Below are 13,938 nucleotides of genomic sequence, written 5' to 3' on the forward strand. Positions count from 1 at the left end.
AAAAATTAAATCTAGGTTTCATGAACTGAAATTGCCAATCTAAATAAAAAGCTTAATAGACTCACATCAGCTTTCCAAATTTCTAACCACAATGGCTCTGGCTTTAGGACATCCCCTTTAGCAGCTCCTCAGCTGTTCCACAACTTAGCAAGAAACTTTGAAACATTCAATTGCAAGCACATTAGGAGCTTTTGAAAATGAACTGCCTTGTCCCAGAATAACCTTTCAAGTTCTCATGGCTCTCCTAAGTGCTGGACCATAAACATGAGTGCCCAAAGATACATTTCAGCAAACAAAACCATGGAGAAGAGGTGAAAATACTCACTGACAGACAGATGCCTGCTCCTGGGCTCTGGCTGCTGGTAGGGTGTGCTCACATCCCCCACAGACTGGGAGGTTTTAATCCTGACCTGCTTGGGCAGCCCAGAATGGGGCGAAGAACTGCTCTGTTGGGTAAGAATAAAACAAAATAAACTGAGATGAAAGAGCTCAAGCAGTCTGGCCACAGTTTCAAAAGCATTATGCTTAGTACAAAGGAAGTGCTGAGCAACAATTCTAGAGCCTGAAATCTCATTAATTCAGAAAACACAAACAAAAAGAAGAATCAGGTTCACAATTATGGTGCAAAACAGAGTCAGAGAACCAGAACAAGTGCAGCTCAACTCAAGTGCACGATTTGCAGGTACCTGTGAGACAGAAGGGTCCCCTGTCACCCCCTGAGACCAGAACACAGAAACACCTACAATTTCCATCAGCCACCTTGGCCAGCAGAGAGAAATTCTGAATCTTGCACTGTTTCAGAAGCAACCTGACTCCCCACAACCTTTAAAAAGTAAATTCATAATTCAGAATAAGTAAAAATAAATACTGGAGAGTTTAATAGCACCAACAGTCTGGAGATGCCAAGATGAATTCATTCATCCTTCCCTGAACTTACACAGGTTTTATATCATTAAAGATAATTTTTCCACAGAGCCCTCATCTCATTCATAGCAGGAAGAGGAGTGACACATATGAAACCTTCCCCAATGAGATCCTGTGCTAAAGCAGGGGCTCAATACCTACAGACACTTCCAATCCTAACCTTGACCCAGCACACCTAGTTTTACAAGGCGTAATATTCTCTTCCTCTTGAGTTACAGAATTTTTCTTATTTGAGAAGAACATAACCAAAGACACCTCAAGGAAATAAATTCTGACTTCTACACATGACAGGCAAGGTGTGACAATTCAAATACTTTAACTCAATATTAAAGTACTCATTTAATTTAATGAGTGCATACACTTGAAAGGAGTAAGGAGAGAGCCTGATTTAAGTCCCAGGAACTTCCCCATGGACAGGTTGATGGGAGCTGGAAAAGGGTCAGAGGTCACCCTGCTGATGGACAGCCTGGCCTTGGCACTGCAGGTGCTCCAACTTCACCAGTTCTCCCCAGTTTCTAAACAAAGCAAAGACTGGCACAGGGGTAAACTGACTGGGAAGAGAAAGGAGTCACAGAAAGAGGAGTAAGAAAATCAATCTGAGTGCTGCTCACAGACACAGGCTCCTGGTCCAGGGGACCCAGCTACTGCTGAAAAGTTCATTTGCTTTCTGTACATATTTGTGCCAAAGTCACCTTTCCATCCCCAGAAAAAGAAAAGAGCACAACCAAAACAAAATCTGCATCCTGTACTTCAGGAAAAATAATGCTTCCCACTGCCCCAGCGGGATGAGATCATGCAGCCAAGAAGCTGCTCAGGCTGGGGGCTCATCCCACAGAGGGCTCTCCTGCCAGGCAGCTCAGAGCAGCACAGGAAGCTCCAGGAGAGGGGGAAACTGTGGCACTTACTGAAGGCTTTGCTGTTTGCTTCTGCTTTGAGTGAAAGAGGAAAAAACAGCTCATAAAGGACATCAGCAGTGCTACTGGCTGGCCAGATTCACCAAGTGAGATTTACCAAGTGCTCACTGCTCATGCAGAGCTGAGGTGCCACCTGACACTGGGGCAGCCTGAAGGCACTGACAGGACACAGGGCTGGCACAGAGCACTGTCTGACTGTGCTGCACCAAAGCTCAGCCCACCTTGCACAGGACCTTTCCTGAAGCACAGAACTTGGTGTGACTCCACCAGGGCAGCCCAAGACCTGCCTGCCAGGTGCTGTGTGCAGGACAGGCAGCAGTAACTGCTCAGGGAAAGGGCACAGCACAAGGAACAGCATCATCCCCTCCCACACCTGCCCAGTCACTGCCAGCAAAGGCAGCTCTGCTTCCACAGCCAGGCTGGACTCCATGCAGAGCTGGAAAATCCCTGCAAGCTGTCCCCAGGCTTCTCACCCAGGGAAAAAAGTGCTAAAGGCTCTCTTCAAGAACAACCTGTACTCCAAAGGCAAACTAATTCCACACATTTTCAACACTGTGCTATTAATCAAAGCTAATAAAACTTCACTGAAAACTGCAAAACTTCTCTAAAAAACTGCAATGTTTTACCCCCAAACAGCTGCAGAAGTCAGGGAAAAAAAACCCAAAACAAAAAGACACCTATAGCTGAGCCAATGCAAAGAGGATAAACACATGCATTTGTGCCTGGGAGGAGTGATCTTCTAACCCCTGTCACACTCAGTTAATGCTGCCATCACACTCTCAGGGTGAAGCCCTGAGTTGTTACCCACATGGTTCCTGTCCTGGGACAGCAGCAGGATCCTCAGGCTCTTCACGTTGGAGCTCCGGTCTAAGAGATCCACAGCCTTGTCCAGGTCATCTTGGTTTTTCAAGGGAATAGAGAGCTGCAAAATAAAGAGCAGGGAAAAAAAGCATTAGAAAAAAATAAGTTTGCTTCTACAAGAGGTATTTAAACAAATATTAGAAAAATACCAGACTATAATACAGGATTCTGATTGCTCAGTTATTCCACAGATTTTCATTCCAATACTGTCTCACTGTCCTTTTTAATGAGGTTTTCCACCCATGTCAGAGAAATGGCTGACCCTAATACAAATTCCTCTGAAACATCACCCAGAAAAACATTAATTGCTACCTGGAATTGCTGTTTGCAAAGAACAGAGACGTGTCAGCCCCGACTCTCTGATGAGAAAATGGCCTCAGAATACTTATGAACCCCGAACTACTGATCAAGTGAAAACTGGGTTCCAGGTAGAAGGAGAGCAACACCAGAACAAGAGAACAAGGTGCTGCTGCTTGTACAACACACATCAGTGAGATGCTTCACCAGGAGCACAACTTTTGCCTTTGGATCAGGGATCCAACAATGGTTTGCACTAGAGGAAGACCTGCAAGTACAGAATTTGTGATGGGGAAAGGAGGTGCCCTGCAGAGCAGGGGCAGCCAGTACCTCGTTGTTCATGTAGTGCAGGTCCAGGGGCTGCCCAAAGGCTGTTTTCACTTTCTGCTGCACGTCCTCGTAGCGCACGGGGCGGGCAAACGGGATAATCCTGCAGGAAACAGAACCCCACTGGTACAGAGATAACCTTGATAATGCAACCAGATCACATGGCTGAGCCTTCAAAAACACATCTGAATGGTCTCCTTTCATCCTCAAGCAAGTAGTGAACCTTTCAAATTTAAATTTATATGCATTATTTCAATAAGGAATTATTGATCTCTGGCCCATTTCCATACAGTTTGTCAAAATGCAATATTCAGCTGGAGATTTCAAATAGAATCCCTTTGTGCCTGGGCAGAAAAGTATCCTTTTTTTGAATAAATGTCTTTCACATAACAGGATACAAATGCCCTGTGCACCTTGGCTTAAAAAATACCACCTGCTCTGGCACAGATGAGATGCTGCCACAAAGAGCTGGATTGTGAGCACCAATTAACAAACTTGTCACGAGGCAGAAATAACAGGATACAACAAGGTCTCCCCTGAGCCTCCTCTTCTCCAGCCTAAACAATCCAAGAGACTCTTCACACTTGAACTATTATAATATCTGGTTATACTTTCTGTCCTCAATTGGAAGATTAGTGCTCTTTCCCATGCAATTTTTGTAGTTAACTTTTAGGAAAAAAATCGGTTCCAACCAAAGAACCTTCAGGGTTTTTATATCTATCTCCCTCCTGTTTCTTTTGCTACATCAGCACACTCCAAATGATCAAGGGACTGTTTGAACTTCCAAGTTACTGAGTGGACATGGAAACTCAAGACCTGCTCTTGCTCATAAAGGCAACTCAGTGAGACCCTGAATTATCCCACATGAGTCTGTGGGAAGGGGAGGCAGAGGGGTTTTCTGATAGAAGCTGTGGCTACCCCTGGATCCCTGGCAGTGTCCCAGGCCAGGCTGGACACTGGGGTTGGAGCAATGGGACAGTGGGAGGTGTCCCTGCCACGGCAGGGGTGGGAATGGGTGGGCTCTGAGTCCCTTCCAACCCAAACCCTCCTGGGACTCTCTGTGCTGAACCTGAGCTTTGGAGAGCAGGCTTTGTTCCCCAGGCATCCATCCACAGCTCCATCAGCCCTGGGGATCCTTTCTTGGGATGCAGCTTTAGTTTTAAACAACCCTTGTGTTAATTGGCTTCCTCAGCCCCTCCCCACGAAGGGTTATCCTGCTACCAGACCTACAACATGCAGCTATTTGGAAATAATTGTCCTTGTTAAAAAGCAGCCCACAATAACATTTTCCACATACTCCTAAGAAAGCCATAGATGAAATCCCAGTCCTCTGGCACCACACAAATGCACTGTGGCTCTCAGTCCCTTATAAAGGCTCCCATTCTACACTCAATGCTTTCAAAAGCAGAGCTGTTCTCAGGTGCCACACTTTTTACTGGTTTAAAAACTCTGTGCACTCCTCTAACACAAAATCCTGGACTGCAGGGTTTAAGGAGCCCATTCCTGCCTGACCACCTTAAATATTTGTGGTTAGATCTGGCAGCTCCAGTGAAACCAAGCACACACACTGACATTCTGGGGCAAGCTCCCTGTCTGGAACTGCTCACTGTGCTGGGAGCAGGGACTGCAGGCAAGCACAACTGCATAATTACATTGACACACAATCAACCTTTTCATTTTAGGAAAAAAAAACAGAAGAAAACCCTTCTGCCCCCAAAATGCAGCCAGCAGACAGGTAAGGTGGTAAGACTGTGTGTGACAAGAAATGGTGACATGTCCCACTGTGGCTCTGCTGCTGTCCCCACAAAGCCCCTGACACAGGACAGTGCTGAGAGACCTGGCTGACAAAGGAGGAAGCAAATCCCAGTGATCATCTCCTGTAAAATTTCTCCCACAGCACAAAAAGTGACTCACAGAATTCATCCCACAGGATGTCAGTGAAAGAAACAGTTCAGGTTTGGAGGAAGAGTAGAAATTGTTCTCCACAGCCTGCTTTGCCAACAAAGAACTTCTGCTTTCCTAAGAGAAATCCCAAAATCTGACAGAGGAGGAGCAAAAACAATTCTGCCAATGCTCTCTGCTTGAGGATCACTATACACAACTCCTGTACTGACATTACCTTTGCATTTTATCATGAAATCATGAACTCCTCACGCTGGAAGTACTGCCTGGTCTGGGACAGGATTCCAAGCTGGCTGTGAAAATGGCTCACAACCCAATTAATATCTTCCCAAATACATCCAACATAATCCTTCCATAATATTGTCCAATATAACCCAGCATCAAGATCAGATTTTTCCCTCAGTGAGAGCAGACCCAGAGACCACAGAGGAGCCTGGAGCCTTCCTGAGTGTGCACACAGCCACCAGCCATTAAATGTTTCCAGAGCTCCTCTCGAATTGATGGCAAATAAGAGGCTTTTGGGGACCTCCTTTGAAAATTTCAGCAATTTTATCCATTGCAAACAATGCTGTAAAAACTGAAGCTGTTATTTCAGTAATTTCTGGCTTTTTCTTGTAGAAGAATGTCTCTCAAAACCAAATATCAGAGGAAATAACAAAGAAGCTTTTACACCAATGAACAAAAATCTTCCCTTGCTGTATCTATTGCTCAATCACAGCAGGGCAGTGATAATGACAGGGCATCAGGAAGTGAGAAACTAGAAAAGAATGACACTGATTTGATCAGCTTCATTTGGTTTCAGTTACATGAAACAAAATGGGAACATATCTGAAATAAGACTTCCAGGCTGAACTTATTTCAGGCTGGACAGCTTTTAAAAATGCTGCAATTCACTTACAGATAAATATTATGGAAATAAATCAGTGTTTCATGACACACTGATCTCTAAAAATAACCAAGCTGTGTGGGACCTGTTTGCTATTGCCTTCACTGTGTGATTTCCATTCAGGAAAAAGGAAAGCAAAGCCAACAAAATATTTAAGCTAAATTACTGATGACTAAATTACTCTCCTAAGCAAAGAATCAAAGCAGTGAAGGCCAACTTACCTTCTCTCCCCATTATGTTCAAACTTGATCCTGACATCATTCTGCAGGAGAAAGAACAAAAGGTGAGCTCACAATCAAACTCTGGCACACACAGCAGCACACAAATGCACCACATCAGGATTTGAGTATTTTAACTTTCTCCATGGCTGATACATGAACACAGCACATGAGGAATGGAGAAACTGCTGAAGGAGAAGGAGAGGGGTAAAAAACTAAGCTGTAATTTTTGTAAAATGACACTTAAAGAGAGGACATTGAAATAAACTTTAAAAAAATTAATCTATCTTTAACACTGCATGGGAAAAATCTGAAATTCAGTCCTAACTGCTAATTCATCTGAAGTTAATTTTCTTTAAGCATGCATGGCAAACAAAAGAGAGGGAATGTGCTATATTTTTTATTTCTACTCCTATTTTTAAATTTTTATTCCTACTTTTTATTCTTTATTCTTAAGACATGGACTCAATCTCTGGTTCTGCAAAAATGCAGCCCCTGAAACTCAAGAGTAACAAACAGGCTGTTTGTAACCCTTTAAAGTTCTGGGGTTTCAGCAAAGGGGTCATCAGCACCACCTGGGCACTTAAAAACACAAAAACAGCACAACCTGTGCAGTCACTGCAAACTCAGAAGATGCTGGGTTGCCATGGAGGAGTCAACAAGCTGAACTTTCAACTCTGGACATCGAAGGTCAAATCCCAATTTAGGGCAGAAAGATAAAAATAAAAGGGAAAAATCTGCTCTGATAAGACTCCATCATTTCTGCTGCACAATTTATGTGATTGGAACAGATTAAGCCATCTGTGAAAGCCTCAGACAATAGGCAATCATACATCTAGGAACTTCAAAAAAACGTGGCCAGGAAATGCTCTTTAGCTGGAGGAAGTTTCTGGCAGGCCCAGTGGTCAAGAATGCAGCTGAGAAGCAGCCTGGGGTGCCTGGGAGCAGAGGGAATTCCTGCAGCAGGGAAATGCCCTCCAGGGCCAGCTGCACGTGCTCACACACAGCTCCCAGGGTGCTCTGTGCAGGTGGGAAGAGAAAGAACTCAGTCTAGGGCTACTCCAAATGAAACAAATTCTAGAGAACCCGTCTGAACTGAGCAGTAGAGGAACAATGCAGCAAAGGGTAGAGGAACAACATCCTATAAAAGGTGTTCATCAGCCAACTCCTGATCTCAAATGGCTCTCAGACATTCTGCAGGAAGGAATGATTGCTTTGTACCAGGGTTTTCAGCAAAGGAAGGCTCTGGTTTTAACACTATACTACTGTAAGAAGCCTGGCTTAAAGGAACTAAACAGGACAGTTTGGATGAAATGGAATTCACACCATTTTTCAGATTAAACTCCTGACTTCAAGGTGTGATTCAGGCCCTGGAGCAGCCAGGTGACACAGCTCTCCCAAGCTGAAATTAAACACTAAAGGACCCCCAGGGCTCTCTGGAAACCTCTCTTTAACTTGCTGGTACCCAGGCAAACTCCAACCCCTTACTCAACTCCACTGCTTGCTTTGAAATCTATCATTTGGAGGGAAGAAAAAAGAGGTTGGAACTTGGCATTTACTGCTTGATTCTTCCAAAAGGACCTGACACTGCCCACTCACATCTACCCATCAAAGGTCTAGGAAAAGGTGTTCAGGGTGATCTTGGTGCTCCTAGAAAACCTAGAGCATTGCTAAAGCATCCAGTGCTTTCAGTTTCCCTTGAAAGCAGTGACCCTATCACTTCCTAAAGCAATTCACAGAAACTGGCCTCAGAGATGATTAAAAAGGCAAATCCAAGTTCAGCACTTCAGTGTTCCAGTTCTGCAACATGGTATCATAAATCACAATTACAGATTTTGATTTAATCTCTGAATTTCTGTTTCAAAGTGATTTGGAAAGTATTTTGTACTACTCCATCTATGGATTGTCCAACACATTCAAGGAAATCCCAGATCCAGCTGAACAAGTAGATTATGAGCAGGCAAAGCATAAGGAAGACAGACATGAACTTCAAAGCCTGCTCCAAAAAGCTTAAACCTGTAACAGGAATGCAACTGAAGAGAGTTATTTTACTGACACAGGAAACTTCTCCTGCTCATGTCAGTCTTGCTGCCAGTAACTTGATTTAATTTTGAATGACAGTAATGGACAAATAATTTTTGACTAGAATTGTTGCTTTTGCTTTGAAGCACTTCATTTAAATGACATTCAGCATCTCCAGACAAAGCTGCATCATTCTGTCCTTCCTCCTTACCAGAACACCAATACCACTGTTTTCTGCATTAAAAAGTCTGGAGAAATGTGGAATGAACCTACCAAGGCTCCAGAGCATTGACTTCTCCACTCATTACCTGGGGAGTCACTGACTGCTTGGGGTTGGAGGGACCTCAGAGCCCCCATCCCACCCCTGCCCTGGCAGGGACCCCTCCCTGGCCCAGGGTGTCCCAGCCCAGTGTCCAGCCTGGCCCTGGGCCCTGCAGGGATCAGGGGCAGCCACAGCTGTGCCAGGGCTGCCCATCCTGCCAGGGAGCAATTCCTGCCCAAATCCAACTGACCAACATCCCTCCCTCAGCTTAAGGCCTTTGCCCCTAGTCCTGACCCTAGAGTAAATGTGCACACTCTGCTGAGCAGGACAGAGACAGGGAAGAGAAGCTTTCCTCATCTCCCACCTGCTTGAAGGAATTCCATGGAGTCACTGCACAGAACTTGAAGACACATTCCCAATTTATAATTGCTAATATGGAAGTGAAGCCAGTTTTCTCACCGGGATTTTCTTTTCTTCCACTGCAGAGGCACACTGGTTCATTATTGCAGGGCTGCCCAAGAGGGGGGGACTGCTGGCATTGTGTTTTTTCTTTAAAAAAGAATAAAATCACGTTAAAAATATGACTGTGAAACCAGAAAGCCACTTGCTAAATTTTTTAGCTGGGCAGACCAAACCCTATTAAAAAAATCACATGGGCAGAATGCAGTACACTAAGATTGTGCAAAATATCAAACACATTATATGCATGTATACATACATATATAATTTAATAAATATTAAATATTTTATTAAACTATATATATAGAGTATACAATACACAATATGTACAGTTTATATTATAAAATATTCGTTAATCTTATATAATAATACAAAAAATAGAAAAGCCACCATATTGCCAGAGCCAGAGCAGGATCAAGGAGCTGACTCCATGTGATGCTCTGGCTGTGGGAGCACAGGACAGAGCCAAGGCAGCAGAATCCAGTGCACCTGCTCTGCCCCTGGCCATGCACAGTTCAGGTGTGTCCCTCAGCCCAGGTGTGCCCCTCAGCCCAGGTGTGCCCCTCTCCCCAGGTGTGCCCCTCAGCCCAGGTGTGCCCCTCACCCCAGGTGTGCATCTTTCCCCAGGTGTGCTCCTCAGCCCAGGTGTTCCCCTCTCCCCAGGTGTGTCCCTCTCCCCAGGTGTGACCCTCAGCCCAGGTGTGACCCTCAGCCCAGGTGTGTCCCTCTCCCCAGGTGTGCCCCTCTCCCCAGGTGTGCCCCTCAGCCCAGGTGTGCCCCTCTCCCCAGGTGCTCCCCTCTCCCCAGTGCCCCTCTCCCCAGTGCCCCTCTCCCCAGGTGCTCCCCTCTCCCCAGGTGCCCCTCTCCCCAGGTGCCCCTCTCCCCAGGTGCCCCTCTCCCCAGGTGCCCCTCTCCCCAGTGCCCCTCTCCCCAGTGCCCCTCTCCCCAGGTGTGCCCCTCTCCCCAGGTGTTCCCCTCTCCCCAGTTCCCCTCTCCCCAGGTGCTCCCCTCTCCCCAGGTGTTCCCCTCTCCCCAGGTGCCCCTCTCCCCAGTGCCCCTCTCCCCAGGTGCTCCCCTCTCCCCAGTGCCCCTCTCCCCAGTGCCCCTCTCCCCAGATGCTCCCCTCTCCCCAGGTGTTCCCCTCTCCCCAGGTGCTCCCCTCTCCCCAGTGCCCCTCTCCCCAGGTGCTCCCCTCTCCCCAGGTGCTCCCCTCTCCCCAGGTGCTCCCCTCTCCCCAGTGCCCCTCTCCCCAGGTGCTCCCCTCTCCCCAGGTGCTCCCCTCTCCCCAGGTGTGCCCCTCTCCCCAGGTGTTCCCCTCTCCCCAGTGCCCCTCTCCCCAGGTGCTCCCCTCTCCCCAGGTGCTCCCCTCTCCCCAGGTGTGCCCCTCTCCCCAGGTGTTCCCCTCTCCCCAGGTGCTCCTCTCCCCAGGTGCTCCCCTCTCCCCAGGTGCTCCCCTCTCCCCAGGTGCGCCCCTCTCCCCAGGTGTTCCCCTCTCCCCAGTGCCCCTCTCCCCAGTGCCCCTCTCCCCAGGTGCTCCCCTCTCCCCAGTGCCCCTCTCCCCAGTGCCCCTCTCCCCAGTGCCCCTCTCCCCAGGTGTTCCCCTCTCCCCAGGTGTTCCCCTCTCCCCAGTGCCCCTTCTCCCCAGTGCCCCTCTCCCCAGGTGCTCCCCTCTCCCCAGTGCCCCTCTCCCCAGTGCCCCTCTCCCCAGGTGTTCCCCTCTCCCCAGTGCCCCTCTCCCCAGGTGCTCCCCTCTCCCCAGGTGTTCCCCTCTCCCCAGGTGCTCCCCTCTCCCCAGGTGTGCCCCTCTCCCCAGTGCCCCTCTCCCCAGGTGTTCCCCTCTCCCCAGGTGCTCCCCTCTCCCCAGTGCCCCTCTCCCCAGTGCCCCTCTCCCCAGGTGCTCCCCTCTCCCCAGTTCCCCTCTCCCCAGTGCCCCTCACCTGCTTGCTGCAGTGAGCAGGCTCTCTGCCCTTCACCGACTCGTAGCCCGGCAGCCGGTGCCGCCTGCCCATCTGCAGGGCCACCAGGTCCTTCATGATGGACTTCAAGGCCTCTTGTTCATCTGGGAGGCACAAGAATTTCAGGAGTAAGTTGTCTGGGTGGGCACCAACCACGACATTTCTGCACTGCTTTTCTGCTGGCTCACAGAACAGCAATCCTTTCTGGCATCTTTGCAAATACACTGTGATTTAATCTAGTCCTAAAAAAGCCCAAACTTAGCTAAATACCATGACATAATAAACTGAGAGATAAATGTTAAGTCACTTGTCCAATGTCATAGAAGGGTCTGGCCAGAGAATAGATGAGAATGAATATCCCCAGCCCCTAATTCTGCTCAAAAGGCCCCACAACAGCAGTAAAACCCAGACACACCTGCCAGACCCTCACAGGTCATTTAGGAAGGGCAAACTGACTTGCTTCTGCCAAGGAAAACCTGGTAAAAGTTTGTTCTTTCCCATTTTATACCCTATTAATTCTGAATTCTTCTGAAACAAACCACAGCCAGTAGAAAGAGAAATGAAAACCTGGAAGAAGATCCATCTTGGAGTACCTGTGAACACAAATCTGCTTGCACTGATTGCCCCAGCACGTTCCTCTCTCCCCTCAGAACAAGCTGATGGAATAAAATTCAAAGCATTTTATGAGATTCCAAGATCTGCTGAACAGGTTCAAGCTGTCCAGCACTAAGAAGACTCTCTGCTGGCAAAGTACAAAGCAGCAGCTTCAATTCAAGGCTTCTTGTCTTGCAGCAATATAAAAACACACATTGATGTTTTTCTTATATGTTCCACAGACTAAGAATTACTTTCTGAAGATTCCTGATGTAACCAATTTAATGTATTCTCTCCCACTGCCTGTTAGTTTTGAGAAGTGATGTTTAGCAGAACTTTGTGTTTACAGAAAAAAGAGAAATGTCAAAGGAGAGAAATGCACAGCAGCTGGACTGAGGGATGGCAGATGAAGGTCTAAAAGCCATAGAAATGAATCCTTTACTTGGGCAAGTGATGACCCCAAATCCTTGACATTGCCAAAGGTAAAGGAAGCTGCCAAGTGAAGTTTTGTCCAAACTGGGCTGCACTGTGCCACAGCTACCAAAGCAGCACCTGCCACAGACAGCACTGGCTGTCTCACATCTCCACACTCAAAGCTTCTGGGGACACAGCCTTGTTTCCTTGGCAGAAACACACCCAGCCAAATCCTTCCTCACACTAAGGCATTACCTAGGCATGGAATTGGGAGCAATTATTTGATCAGCTCTGGACGTGCCCAGGAGAATCTGCCCTTTCTACAAGAGTTTGGGAGGATCTGAACCTAGTTTTGAATGTAAAGCTTTTTTTTGGATAACTGGGACTTTTGGAAGTGATGTGAAGCAGCTGAGGTGGTCCCAGCCCTACTCAGATGTGGTGTGGCAGGACAGGACAAGGGGAATGTACAGATATGATTTGCACAGCTCCTCCTTTCTTCCCTCACTGTGTCACTTGGAGGAGATTGAATTGAAAAGAGCATTTTTGAAGCTGATTTGTAAATAACTGAAACTCAGTTTTAAGAATCCACCATGGCCACACTCGTCCCTGGTTCATGGCACTGCTTTGGTGGGTAATCACTTGCATTTGGAAGAGTCCTGGGAACAGCAGCTGAACACCCAGGGATGCACTGACTCCCATCTATACTCCTCTGTAGAAGGGACTCCGTGGGACTATTTGTTTCTGCAATTTCATGTCGTGCATTTGTTCATGAGTCTCTCCAAAGCAGTCAGCTTATGTTTTATGCAGAAGACTGGCTTCATAATTAATCAATGTCTGAATAACAAACGAGATTTTCGCAATGCTTAAGGATGACAGATGTGGGACACACTTGTAAAGCACACAGGGAGCAAATCCTGCTGGAAAAGCAGAACAGGAAAAATACACCTCTTTGTAAGAGGAAACATCTGAAGAAGCCCCAGTCAGAACAGAAGTCACACTAGGATTATTTTTGCTAAAACCAATAGTTTCTGCCCAGGTCTGTTTTAGCTTTCACAGGATCCCAGAATGGTTTGGGTTGGAGGGAGCTCAAATCCCCCCCATCCCACCCCTGCCATGGCAGGGACCCCTCCCTCTGTCCCAGTGCACCAGCCCCAGTGTCCATCCTGGCCCTGGGCACTGCCACAGCTGCTCTGGGCTCCTGTGCCAGCCCTGCCCACCCTCCCAAGGAGGAATTCCTTCCCACACCCCATCCATCCTACTCTGGCAGTGGGGAGCCATTCCCTGTGTCCTGCCATGCAGGCCCTTGCAAAGTCTCTCTCCATCTCTCCTGCAGGTGAGTCCTAACTTGGTCCTGAGAGAACCCAACATCTGAAACACATCTGCTCTGGACTCCAGAAGGTTGTACCAAAAACCAGAACGATCAAGCCTGGACCAGATCATGAAAGGGAATCACAAGAAATCTGCCAATGCATCTGCAGAAGGCGTTAATAACAGAAAAAATCTTAAAAAGAATGCAGAGCAGAAAATATTAAAAAATCCAAATCAAAACCCACTAAATCTCTGTTGTCCAAGACAAGCCAAATGAGACAATAACCACATTGTGGCAGTGGAGAAGGGAGAGCACTCCTTGACATTCCAACTGCATGTAAAAGAAGCAAGGGGTGTAAGTAACACAACCAAAGCAAGAGGCTGCTTTTTGAGAAGTACATCAGCCAAAGGAAATAATTGCTGGGATCTATCTCAGCACTAAGTAACCCTTTGTGGATAAAAATGTGAAGAAACAGCTCTGAATGAAGCTGAAGTTCTAGGCAGGCAATGGCACAACTTTTTCTTTTCTTTTTTTTTTAAAGTTTCTAACTTTCCAGTTGAACATTTAACTTCTACCTTTCCTGGAGTGTCTCCA

At 47.2% G+C, this 13,938-nt stretch overlaps 1 protein-coding gene across 1 annotated transcript in view; it reads right to left on the minus strand.

The window, feature by feature from the left end:
- Positions 1-13,938, minus strand: part of MAP3K3 (mitogen-activated protein kinase kinase kinase 3) — a 36,139-nt gene that overhangs the window by 17,169 nt on the left and 5,032 nt on the right. Inside the window, exons 2-8 of the mRNA XM_056511965.1 lie at positions 11,621-11,683; positions 11,010-11,131; positions 9,073-9,162; positions 6,333-6,373; positions 3,327-3,426; positions 2,647-2,760; positions 326-446 (exon numbers count right to left, since the gene is read on the minus strand). Of these exons, the coding sequence (XP_056367940.1) occupies positions 326-446; positions 2,647-2,760; positions 3,327-3,426; positions 6,333-6,373; positions 9,073-9,162; positions 11,010-11,131; positions 11,621-11,683 (651 nt within the window). The remainder of the gene's footprint in view (positions 1-325; positions 447-2,646; positions 2,761-3,326; positions 3,427-6,332; positions 6,374-9,072; positions 9,163-11,009; positions 11,132-11,620; positions 11,684-13,938) is intronic.

The sequence above is a fragment of the Oenanthe melanoleuca genome, chromosome 27 (genome assembly GCF_029582105.1).
Source record: "Oenanthe melanoleuca isolate GR-GAL-2019-014 chromosome 27, OMel1.0, whole genome shotgun sequence".
Lineage (NCBI taxonomy): Eukaryota > Metazoa > Chordata > Aves > Passeriformes > Muscicapidae > Oenanthe > Oenanthe melanoleuca.